The sequence below is a fragment of the Amphiprion ocellaris genome, chromosome 13 (genome assembly GCF_022539595.1).
Source record: "Amphiprion ocellaris isolate individual 3 ecotype Okinawa chromosome 13, ASM2253959v1, whole genome shotgun sequence".
NCBI classification, from domain to species: domain Eukaryota; kingdom Metazoa; phylum Chordata; class Actinopteri; family Pomacentridae; genus Amphiprion; species Amphiprion ocellaris.
The window spans coordinates 18,368,289-18,381,047 of record NC_072778.1 but is presented as its reverse complement, the minus strand read 5'-3'; the positions used below and the strand labels follow the sequence as shown (position 1 = coordinate 18,381,047).

At 41.3% G+C, this 12,759-nt stretch overlaps 2 protein-coding genes across 4 annotated transcripts in view; both read right to left on the bottom strand.

The window, feature by feature from the left end:
• The window catches only part of LOC111575946 (dedicator of cytokinesis protein 2), a 132,330-nt gene extending 126,493 nt beyond the window's left edge, over positions 1-5,837 (bottom strand). The window contains exon 1 of the mRNA XM_055016344.1: positions 5,482-5,837. Within this exon, the coding sequence (XP_054872319.1) occupies positions 5,482-5,791 (310 nt within the window). The 5' untranslated portion in view covers positions 5,792-5,837. The remainder of the gene's footprint in view (positions 1-5,481) is intronic.
• Positions 5,838-7,794: 1,957 nt separating this feature from the next.
• Positions 7,795-12,759, bottom strand: part of LOC111575950 (Kv channel-interacting protein 1) — a 44,367-nt gene continuing 39,402 nt past the window's right edge. For all 3 annotated transcript variants that reach the window (XM_055016347.1, XM_023281396.3, XM_035953421.2), the window contains exons 2-8: positions 12,366-12,490; positions 11,294-11,363; positions 11,132-11,202; positions 10,912-11,019; positions 10,702-10,806; positions 10,355-10,417; positions 7,795-9,545 (exon numbers count right to left, since the gene is read on the bottom strand). In XM_055016347.1, coding sequence (XP_054872322.1) covers positions 9,498-9,545; positions 10,355-10,417; positions 10,702-10,806; positions 10,912-11,019; positions 11,132-11,202; positions 11,294-11,363; positions 12,366-12,490 — 590 coding nt within the window. In that variant the 3' untranslated portion in view covers positions 7,795-9,497. The remainder of the gene's footprint in view (positions 9,546-10,354; positions 10,418-10,701; positions 10,807-10,911; positions 11,020-11,131; positions 11,203-11,293; positions 11,364-12,365; positions 12,491-12,759) is intronic.

Sequence of the window (12,759 nt, the reverse complement as noted above, 5' to 3'; positions counted from 1 at the left end):
ACATTTTTTAAAAAGCTATATTTTTAGTGGCATTTGTCTTTTAGGGAAATATGAAATATCTCTCCTCCAATAAAGAGAATCTTTTGGGACTACAAGCTTCATATTTGGTAATTGAAATCCTTTAATATCTACCGAGCCATATAACTGACATTTACAGTGACATTTTACATGGTTTATCTGCTTTTTAACTGTCTGGCAGATTAATTGTGTTCACACGTGAGTACAGAGCAGTGTTCCAGTGACAGCCCAGCGAAGATGATGGTCCTGACCGGGTCCCTGATGGGGGATCCCATTGCTCTCTTCTCATCCAACAATCCCACTGAGCATGTCAATATGAAACACAATCCCCCCACACTGGGGCCAAGCAAGGCAATCCCTCCCGTTAGAGACAAGACAGGCTTATATTGATAGGATGAGTCTGCGTAACTGCTGCATCTGTGCGCAAAAAGAAAGACGCATGGCGTGGGTATGGAGAAAAGTGTAAATTAGACTAAATCAAGTCTCCCAACAGTAAAACACATTTTCACTATATTGCGCTCAATGTAAGCGTGATTTACTACACGACTCGTGTTGTATGTGGGCTGAGGGAGAGCGGGCCGTAAAGCTTTGTTTACCCAACTTTAAAAAATCCACCGCCTTGTAAATGTTGTCAGATGGCCGATGCCAGTGTCTTTCAGCTTAATACTACCTATATTAAATAGTTTAAATATTTCATAAGGGCGGTTTTTTACAGCGAGGGAGGGGAAATCGTTAGCTGCGGTAAAGTTTCATTAACTGGTCCCCATTTCGCTGCGAGGCAAACTCATCTCCTCTTATTGTAATAAAACAATCTCTCTCTTTCTCTGGGTGCCGCTCTCCACTCATCTCCCTCTCTCTCTCCCTCCGCCGCCTCTCTCCTTCTCTTTTACATCATAATAATACACTACATCCCCTTTAAATGCACTATTACTTACCGCTGCCTTTTCATATTGTAACATCACGGGCACTTTAGCGACAATATAAAAGCGTGTCATTCATTATTCAGAAGCAGCCGGCCTCGTCCCCCCTTTTAAAAAGTCAGGCGCGCTGCTGAAATTGATAACGGCGAAGAGACGCGCAATAAAAACGCAGCCCCCGGGTACCGAGCTGCAGCCCAGACCCCCGATTATGCAGATCAAGTGGTAATTTCTCAAACAAATCGCACTCTTTCACTCTTTTGTTGTCGTTTCTTTTTGGACTTTTGGAATCAGGGTGTCAGCTTTCATATTGCCTGTGGGAAAAAAAGGGAAAAAAAGAGGATTGATGTGCGTCTTAATTGTTCGTGCTGGTTGTAGGTTTGTCCAGAGACAGCACCTAAATATTCTGGCCTAAACGAGATGACCTCAAGGCTGCTTTTTAAAATGGACTCTTGGCATCAGTTTTTTCAGTGCATTTTCTGATGTAACCGCGAAGCAATGGCAGCAGCCTCTCCTGGTGTGCGTCTTTTGGATAACCGGTGTCACGGTGGTCAGAGCTAATGTGTCACAATCACTCATAATCATTGGATTACAACAGATTACCAACACCCAACATCTGCAGAGTGAGACCCCTTCTGCTCCGTACAGGCTTGGAGGGACTGCCTTCACTCCGCAGTGTGGAGTCAGGAAATGCAATAATTATCAATTTTCACAAAGCAGTTATTCAGCAGTTATTGTGGTCCAGGTGTGAGTCATCCTATAAAGAAAGAAAGTGCTGGTGCAATTAAGTGGAGCTGATTGGTGTTCTATTCAAAACTTCTCCATAAAAGGAATTATCTGTTTTGCAAATGTCATCAAGAGAAACAAAAATGTCTGAAATGATGACAGCGATAACAGACCAATTCTCCCCCATCAAAAGCCACCGGTGAGCTCACATATGGCGGGGTGAAGCAGCCAACACTCAGAGTCTGTCCATATTGCCAAACAAACACCTCGGGCCTTGTCCCATCTCATATTGCTTCATAAGACTTTATTGTGAGAAGGCGATGTGTGGCTCCTTTTTAAAATATATATTACAACTACAACGCTATCTTTGCATTTCCATTTGATTTTTCTAACGTGTGACCTCACCAACTGGAATTCGGCAATTTATCTTATAATAATACTTTTCATGCAATTTAACATATAAATTCCTGCTGCAGTTTCTTAAATAATTGATTAAGGGTGTTTATAAAAACACTAATGGTCTGACAATAATAGCAAATATCCTGCGTGTTTTTTTTTATTATCCAAGAACACGTTACCCATAAAATAAAAATAAATAATTTACATAATTTAAACTACAAGCATTCAAAAACGGTGATTAATTAAAAGGTTGAGGGGAAACTGCCAACAAATTCAAACCCCTCTATCCATAAATGAATATGTTGGATACTAGTTCGTTAAAGTACTGTAATGTGATAGCTCTAAAAAGCCACCTGCCGCATCCAAACCCGACGCGCATTTGTCTGTCCATGAGACAAGTTAGTGAAAATGAGATTATCCGGTCACTTTGGGCGCCTGTTACATTGAATCTGAGCGGTTAGCAGCTTCCACAGCCCGGACACTTTATCTGAAGTAGCCCGTGGCTTTCCCTTGTCAGGTCATTTAATGTGGCACTGGCTACCGGGAACAAATAAGGCCACGTAATGCTTTGCCAAGCTCAATAGGTGCTGCTGATTCTGCCAATGTTCAATAAGGCTGCTGTCTTTTTATTTTAAAGAGCGACGTGATGGGTGTAGTGTAGTGTCGTGAATTAGCTGTGCGTAATTACGCACCGGATTGCCATTAAGAAGGATTTATAATGTGCATTTGGATTTCACAACCTCAACTTTTTTGCTATACATAATGAAAAACGGTTAAAATAGATTTATACAAGTTATTATTTTGACTTTTTTTTTAAATAGAACTAGACACCAAACCAACAAAACGTTAAATGCCCGTGAACGTCCAAATATCAATCCGGTTGCTCTGCATTAAGATTGTAGGTTTTACGCATCATGAACATCGAGAAATTAATTTATTCAATCCAGTTTCTACTTAAGAATCCGACATTTCTGACAGCTGAATATTAAATGCCACAGTGCAAGCTATAATCCAAGACTTATATTAAAACATAGCTCTCAGCAGTTGAGTATGAAGCGTGGACGAAATGAGGGATTCAAATTTTAAAGAATATAAACTGAGGCTAATATTTCTTACTTTTAAAATAATACATCCGCAATAAATAGACTTCATGACATAAAGCACTTCTTAACAGCTTTCAGCCTGTTTTGTATTATTTCTGCACATTCCACATGTGTCCAGTGATAAAGATTGAAGATGTGACAGCAAAAGGACAATTGATGAGCTCTTTGTGTCTCGTCTGAGAAGTGGGGATGGGCAGCTGTATCACACCGTCAAACTCTAAGTTATGTAAAAAGTTTTTCCATTCGACATCATTTCAGGACAAAACTTATAAACCTGCCTATTCTGAGAATATTTCTGGATGTAAGCAGAACGCTGACAGACGGCTGACAAAATGTCATTTAGGTGAAATAATAAAATCCATCGCCAAAAAGCAGAGAACACTGGTCTCCCTCTCTGGTCCGATTTTTTTCAATATACCATTTAAATTTTCATGGAGTTATAGTTCGCTTCTTAGTCTCTATTAGAATTACAATGAACGCCAAATGAAATACTCGCTCACGGCGCGTGAAAATGCCATATCTTAACATACATATATCAAACACGTTGATGCCCGTGGTTATGGGAAATCTTGATTATTGTGCCAAATCGTGGGCCTACCCCCACTGACATTCAATCAGTCATTCCGGTGCCAGCCAATGAAAGGTGGAGAGGGATGGAGGAGGACGGAGCTGCTAGACGGAGCGTTTTGACGCGCTGAGAGGAGGACAGAGCGTCACATCTCTCCAAACGCCCATCAAACTTTCACCACAGCCTGTAGAGAGGACTCAGTCCTCTGAACGAGGCCTGTTAGAGACAACGCGGACGCACTGGATTCTGACCGTATGGCTGGACAGCGATGGAGACACTTCTGATGATGACTTTTGGTACAGTTTGACCCGACTGTGAATCCCCCTGAAAACACCTTCTTCAGTTTTCTTGTCCTTTTTGCGAAAGAGCGAGGGATGGAGCAAGCACCCAGCGCGCCGAGCCCTCCTCCGAAACCGGCCCAACATGAGCCCATCAGCTTCGGCATCGACCAGATTCTGGGAGCCGGTACGGAGCCGGAGAACGGGCGCACGGCCGGAAGACAGAGTGGATCCGATTTAAGCAACGGGGACGGTTATTATAGTTTAGGAAGCCCGACTGGGGCCAACGCGTCCTCGTACACCGCGCTGTCGATCTCCCTCTCCGGTATAATGCCTCCGGTGGAGGCTTCAGGTTCGTACGGAGAGAGCAGGAGTCTGGGCAGTCGGGGAGTGATCCGAGTTCCAGCCCACAGACCCGTGGCAGCCCCGGGACCCCCGGCCCCCGTCCAGAGCGCTGTTCCTGGGTTTGGGGGGCTGTGCTTCCCCTGGATAGGAAACAGGTTCGCCAAGGACAGAATATCAGGTAGGCCAGCTGTTAGACCTAATGAGTTCCCCTCGTTAATATTTTATTATGTTTAAAACGATAGTAATGGCTGCTGGAGCATTAAAAAGCAAACCCCTGTGCCAAATATTTTTAAAAGCTATTTACAGCCAACTGAAATGTTTTCTCGTTAATTATCAAAACGTCAGAAAAACATTCGAGAGAAAAAAGTATTTTTAAAATAATGGAATATGGTACATTTACAGTTTGAACACACTGTGGCCGCGCTGCTGAATTCGCGTATGTTTGGGAGTTTAGTATTTAATTTCTAACAAATGGGGTTCACTCAAACAGATACTTTAATTGTGCCAAAGCAAACAGCAACAACATGGTCTTTGTTGCACTTTATATATGTAGTAAAAAAAATAACAAAATGTTATTGTGGCCTAATTTAAAGATAAATTACAATAATGTGACTATAAGGCGGTAAAATGATTTATTTCAAAAATTACAGGAAAATGTGAAATATGGTTATTAATAGAATAAAAACTGTAATGTGTTTTCTGTATTTAATAGAGGTGTAGTGAGGGTTTAAAAGTTGAAACATTTGATCACACAGACAGTCCTACAGCCCGTTTTACTGAATATTAATAGAAGCCTCTATTAGCAGAGGCCTATAACACAGCAGGGTACATATATAGGAGGATATAGAGTAAACAGGCCAAAAAGGCCTGCTGAACGTTCTGTAATTACCAGTAATTTATCTGGTAAATTTGAAATAACTTTAGTATTTATTCATTCTCTGTTTGAAATACTTTGGTTGGACTCATCTTCCACAATAAACATCATCTCACACGTGGCCTCCACAGTCTAAACAAGGGACTGTTGTCAAACAGGGCAGAAATCAGAGATATATGGCCTTGAATTTTCATACAGAGTGAGGAGTGAATTAGTGTGTTTGGTGCTGCGTAAAATCTCATCTCTCACTTACCGCTGTATCCATGTCTCTCCTGTCTGCAGCGGCTCTGGTACCGTTCGCAGTGACGCGGCGGATAGGACACCCGTACCAGAACCGGACGCCTCCCAAACGGAAAAAGCCCCGAACATCCTTCTCCAGAGTTCAGATCTGCGAGCTGGAGAAACGCTTCCACCGGCAGAAGTACCTGGCGAGCGCCGAGCGGGCAGCTCTGGCGAAGAGTCTGAAGATGACGGACGCGCAGGTCAAAACCTGGTTTCAGAACCGCAGGACCAAGTGGAGGTTGGTATGGAAAGTTATATTTAAATATGTCACAAGTCACCATGAGAAACACAGGAAGCGTCACTTTCTTCTGTGTTTAACACACACGTTCTGTTCAAAATAAAACTTTTCCTCTTTGGCAGGTGACCCCGTGCGTAATTTCCTGTTTCGTGACCCCATTAACACGGAACAACAAAAAACACAAAACTAAATGATTAACATGAACAGCACAAAAGTACAAATAAAAAACAAAATTTCAATGTTATTTTGTATTTGTTGGCGTTTTTATTTTATCTCTTACATACAAATTTTAACTCCAAACTCTACAATTTCTATAAATGTAAGCCAGAAATACATATTTTTAATACTCTCCAAAATGTAGCATTAATTAAAAATTACGGCCTGTCAAATGTATCTTTACTTTTGTTCATTTTTATTCCTCATACATTTAATTTCATCCTTGCATCGCTCTTTACACCCTTAAACCCCAGAAATTAACCAGCTGTTTTATACAACTTACAAGAATTTTCATACAGCTAAACTGCTAAACTTTTTTTTCTATTTCTTTCAATCGTGCATAATCTTCTTTTTTTAATTTATCTGCTGATAAATTGCGTTTCTTCTCCTGTCGTCTTTCAGGAGACAGACAGCCGAGGAGAGGGAGGCGGAGCGTCAGCAGGCCAATCGCCTCATCCTGCAGCTGCAGCAGTCCGCCCTCCAGAAGTCTCTCAGCGAATCAGCGGTGTCGGATCCTCTGTGCGCCCATAACTCCTCCCTGTACGCGCTGCAGAACCTCCAACCCTGGGCCGAGGACAGGGAATAGAGACCGGACACCACGCGGTAATCACTGAGCATCCTCTATGATCCCTGGGAGGATAAATTAATTCAATTAGGCCTACATGAGGACAGAGGGACTTACCTTGATCCTTGCTGTGGAGAAGAAGAAGAAGAAGAAAAAAAAACAAAGTGTGACCACAGAAACTGGAGAGTGGATCACACCTATTTGAGTGGAAGGTTGTGAAAGTGGACCTGAAATGATGGTGAGTGACGCCATCAGAAACTTTGTTGGACTAAAGTTTGCAGCTCTGTACTCGGAAACAACAGGACTCTTCAAATGCAAAAAAGGAAGCTGTGTTTAAAAAAAAATCTTGTCGCCCTGTTGTTCTTCTCTTATGCTTGTATACTTATTCTGTTTATTAGAATAAGATGAGAAAGAAATGTACCCTATAGACCTAAAGGAGGTCATTAATTCTCCACAGTGAGATACAAGAATCAGTGTTTTGTGAAGGTGTTTTCTCTCAACCATCTCCTTATTCTGTAACAGACGTGGCTCTGTGGTTTTTTAAGGGGAGGAACACCAGCTAAATAAAGGCAATACCTACACCTCCACATCCATACAACTTGCAATGAAATGTGTTTATTAGATTTAAATAAATCTCTTGCTCTGTTTTATGAAAAATACATAAAAAATGTCTCACAAAAATGCAGATAAAAGCTGATTCAGAGATTTTTATATCATTTTGCTGATTAAGAATTCAGATCTTATTTATAAATATGTACTCACTCCAAGTGCAGCACATACACAGGTATGTTACACCACCTTAGCCCCAACACCACGACACCCAAATGTTACATTATGGGGGGAAAAAATGCTATTGTGAGAGGTAATAAAAGGAAAACGGATATCAGGATTAGTGGGGAGAGGTGTGGAAAATATGAAACAGGCTGTAAGTTGGGTAATAAAGGGAGTGATGCATGTTCAGTGATGGTGGTGAAGTTTTTTCATATGCACATTTTCATGCTTTATTTGTGGGCCGCGTCCTTTGGGATCGAGGCACTTTTTGTACTTTCATTGTACATGTGTAAATAACAGTATAAACTGTTCCTGTGACCCTTTTTGCTCATGCTCTTTATGACGCACCATAAAAAAATATTTGAAGGTTTTAAACACGCCATTATTATAAGGTATATAAATGACAAAATGTATGGAGGTGAAAAAGAATAGCAGACAGCGGTTTGTTTTTATTTCTTGAAAAGTTTATTGATAAATATAATGATTTTATACAATATTTCAATACACACATTATTTCATTCTGACAGTTTTAAGTGTCTGTCTGTCTGTCTGTATGCCTGTCCGTCTTTCTATCTGTCAGTCTGTCTAGATGTAGGTCTGGGTACATTTAAGAGCTGCAACACATCTCAGTAAGGTTTTTTTATTTATTTTTTAATTACACTATTGGTAGCACAGTGAGTGAGTGTGACAGCAAATCATTTATAAATCTGTATTTTTTTGTGCTGCTCAGTCTTCACAATGATGGCTCTTGTTTGAAACATGGCTTCCATTCCTCCAGAATCAGTGAAAAGGTCTTTAACTCTCATCTGCTGTCTTATTTCTCTCATCTTTGTGTCCCTCCGTCATCCCTCCTTCCAGCGTCTTTCCCTCACAGTGAAATGTTGGTCGCTCTGAGTCGACGTTTTGAACAGACAGAGGTGAACACGAAACTCTCCTCTCTGGTGTCAACAAGATGAAGCTGCATGCTAGAATAAATGACACTTTAATATTCAGGCTAACAGGGCCTTTACATCAGGACGCCACACACACACACACACACACACACACACACACACACACACACACACACACACACACACACACACACACACACACACACACACACACACACACACACACACACACACACACACACATACACACACACACACACACACAAACACATGCACAGCCCTGTATTGTTCTCCATCTGGATACAGGTAAACCTTGACATGGGCTCTTTGTAACAATGAGTGTCAGGGAAAATAATTACAGAGTTAAATCCAATCGGACAGAAAGACAGACAGCTAGTCAGAAGCACAGACAGACACGAATGAATCCAGACACGAATGAATCCAGACGTTGAGAAGAAGCCACAGGTACAACAGTTAAATATCTACAGTCAAGTCGTTACAACACTCAGATACTGATCGACAACACTGGAACGCACAGGAGGTGTCAGCGAGGCTTTTGATACAAGCTGCCACGAGACATAAGACTGTCGCAAGCAGACCGAGGTCACATTCAGCTCTGCAAACCTTTACAAGCCTGTTTCCAAACTGGTCTGAAAACAGAAGAGGTGGCTCTGTGAGATGCTGACTCAGACTTCCACTCTGAAACGTGACCATTTGAGTTTGAGTATATTGCACCAGGTTTCTATGGCGCACACATTAAATATCCTGTAGGCCTCCGTCTTAGCATGCTTCACAATATTGCTCATGTTTGCCGTACTGACGCAGAAATTCACGATGAAAACAGCTATTATTTAAGCTTCTAATGACCAAAATGTGCATTTTGTTGATCTCACTGCTAAGCTGCTTTTTAGGTATTTCGGTCCCGCTCGAAAACAAAATGTGAGGGGGGAAGTATTTACAGAGTGGCACGAAGTACACACTGTCCATGATGACAGCAACAACAGCAACAAACGGGGGAGATGAAGACGAGGTAAATGGTCACACAAGGGTCAAATTAAGTCTAAAGAAGTTGTTCCAAAACCAGTGATGGTTTGTTGCCATAGATTTGTTACAGTAAGATATCTTCCTGGACAGTTTTGTGGCAAACCGTCACACCTGAAGTGATAAACTCCTTGTTTCCCCTTTCCTCACAAGTTAAACTGTTCCTTTATTCTTACAAATTCATGTTCGTCTTTCTTCTTCTTTCTTCCATGTTCTTTTCTCTGTGTTGTCATCTGTTGCACCGTCTTCCTAATGTTTGCCGACTAGATGACATTTTCAAAGAGCTGTAGAGACCTCATGATGTTTTCATCCTGTGCAAAGAAGAAGGAGGGAAATTAGGAAGCTGACTGAGGAGAAAGTCGTCCAACAATAACCTTTTAATTCGTTTTACTGTCCACTAGGGGGCAGTAAATGTCCATAAAATGTTAACGATCTCTTTGCAAACAAATATACTGATAGAAAAGGTAGCAAAGGCCATAATTAATAGACAGTATAGTGAGACCTGCAGAGGTAAGAGGTCTTTGCTAATAAATAAGTAAACCTGTTTTGTTTGAGGTGATTTTTTTGTGAAACATTTTGACGTGTCAGGGCTACACAGTGACCTGGTGGTTAGCACCATCACCTTGCAGCTAGAAGATCCCCAGTTTGCCTCCTGGCCTGGGCCTGGGATCTTTCTATGTGAAGTTTGCATGTTCTAAATGTGCATGTGGGGGTTTCTCCTGGTACTCCAGCTTCCTCCAACAGTCCAAAAACATGCTGAGGTTAATAGGTCATTCTAAATTGTCCATAAGTGTGAATGTGAGTGTGATTGTTTGTCTCTATGTGTAGCTCTGTGATAGACTGGTGACCTGTCCAGGGTGTCACCTGCCTTCACCCTAAGTCACCTGGGATAGACTCCAGCCCCCCAGTGACCCTAATGAGGACTAAGCATTGTTTTGATAATGGGTTTATGGAAGCATAAGTGATACCAATAACCTCCCTGTCACTAATTTTGTTATTTACATGTGTGCCTACTGTGCCGAGTGAAATTATCCTCAGTGAAAAGGAAATGTAGGAAAGTTACATGGATCCAGTGGATTAAATCAGACAGCGCAGAAGTTTAGAAGAAAAAAGGAGGTACCTCTTGACAAGAAAGGATGAATTCATCAAGAGTGACCACACCATCTCTGTTTTTGTCCATTTTCTGTAGATAGAAGTGCGCATTTAGTCAAGGCATTCATGTCAGGTGTTAAAGATAGAAATGCAAATTGTAAATAAACATCTAACATATGCACACTTTACTAAAATTGGTGGCCTATTTTGTGAGATCACTGTCACCGTGTCACCCTTCATGCAGATTATTTCTTTCCTGTTGCAATTTCTGAAAAGTCTGTTGTGTATAACTGATGCGTCCTTGCTTGGTAAGTCACCTGTGTTTCTGCTGTTTTGGTTCTACTGTACATAAATAAAATAATCAGATGTTAGTACCTGAAAGAAGGCATCCACATGCTGTTTGGGTGCATCGGTTTTCAAGGCAGGGTAGGTGTACTTCCCCATCATGTCATATATTGCTCTGACGATGTCTGTCATCTCCTACAAAACACCGAAGAGACACAGTCAGACACGATTATTGAAAATCCACAGTGTGTTCTAGACTACTAGAGATGGAAGAACTAAGATATACACAGGAACACAAACCTCTTTGTTGATGTAGCCGTCTCTGTTGATGTCATAGAGGTTGAAGGTCCACTGGAGCTTCTCGGTGACGGAGCCCCTCAGCAGGATGGACAGAGCTGTTACAAAGTCCTGACGGAGACAGAATCAGAGAGAGAACGGAAAATTGAAAAAAGGAGTCGACGTCTTTAGAAGTTGAGTATCAATGAGCAGAGACGTGGAAGTGAGTGAGAATAAACCAAACCTCAAACTTTATGGATCCTGTGTGTCCTGCGTCAAATGCATTAAACAGATAGTGTGCGTAGGTGCTGGCATCTGCAGGAGAAGAAGGAAATGAAATGTAGAAACAATACAGAGACAAAGGCGGGTGCAGACATTAACAACAAACCACACATGCTCTCTTCACCTCCATGTGGGAAGAACTGGGAGTATATTTGCTTGAAGGTGTCTTCGTTTACGACGCCACTTGGACACTCCTGGAACGAGAGAGGGACACAGAAAAGTGGGAGTATGAGGAGAGTATAAAAACTAGAGAGGCCCGCAGGGACAGGGCAAACAGAGGTGAACACAGTCTGTTGGGTTGAACAGATGGAGGCAGTGTGAGGGAATCAGTCAAAATACAGACACAAAAGTTGATGGGAGACTTTGTATTGGGTAAAGCTATATGTCCTAAACCTTTAAGAGTAAAAGGTCAAATTGAAGTTTGCATCTGATAAAAAAATATTACTGTCTAATTAATGTCTATCACCAAAAGTACAAGAAAGTGCAGTTGCAGCCTCTGCCCCTCTGTCCAGGGTGTCACTACTGAGCCTAATTATTGCACACAGCTTTAACCTAAATCTTATCTTCCATCTTTCCTTTAGAGATATCTGTCTCTATGATAATTCCTAATAATTTAGAGTAATGAAAGTATACTCAAATTGCAAATGTGATCTAAAATTTAAAAAGTAATGGCACAGTTACAGTAAATAAAACAACTAAAACCACAGTAATATCTGCATCAGGGAACTGGAGCCCTTAGGTCATGTGTCCTTCCACTACATTGATTTGACCTCCCATTTCCTTTTTTGGCTACATTAAACCTTCATATAAAGTTTTACAAATCTACTGCGGGTAACTGTATAGCAATGTAAATATACATATGGCTCATTTACATACTAGTGAATATAATTTATCGTCTAATTGAGATGTTTAACTGGAGAGACATTCAGTGCATATTGGTAACAGGTCACACTGTAAATAGCTCATGCAGCTGAAAGGAAATCTAACAGATTTACCAAAACAGGCCACTAATAAAACCATTGTGTTGATTAAATGCTTTTATACTGCAGAATTTATCATCCTATAAGGTGACTTTTGATATTAGATCAGTTCGTGTTACACACACAGACAATTTTGCTGCCAGTGTCCTTCACAGAGGACAAATCCAGTACAAATCCACTACTTTTCTGTTTCAGTGCACTTGCGCTGTCACTTACATTCTTGAAGCCTCTGTAGAGCACTTGGAGCTCTCGTTTACTGAAGTTGGTTTGAGCTTCTAGCTGGTCGAGGCCTTCCGGTCGATGGCAGACCATGGTCATCTCCAGGTCATCGTCAGCTTTGTCTAGAGCAAAGGTAGAAAAAAGAAAATATTACTAACCATGATTTTTACATCAGCTACAGAGAGTAAAGAAGTAATGAAAGAGTAGTAGTAGACGAGAAATGAACTGTACAATCAAAGGGGGACACATTACATTATATTACATTACATTACATTACATTACAGGAGAGGAGAGGAGAGGAGAGGAGAGGATGAAAGATGGAGGTTCGGAGAGGTAGAGGTCAGTTTAGCAGCTCTGTGTTCTTCCCCTCTCTGGTCCTATCATTAACAAC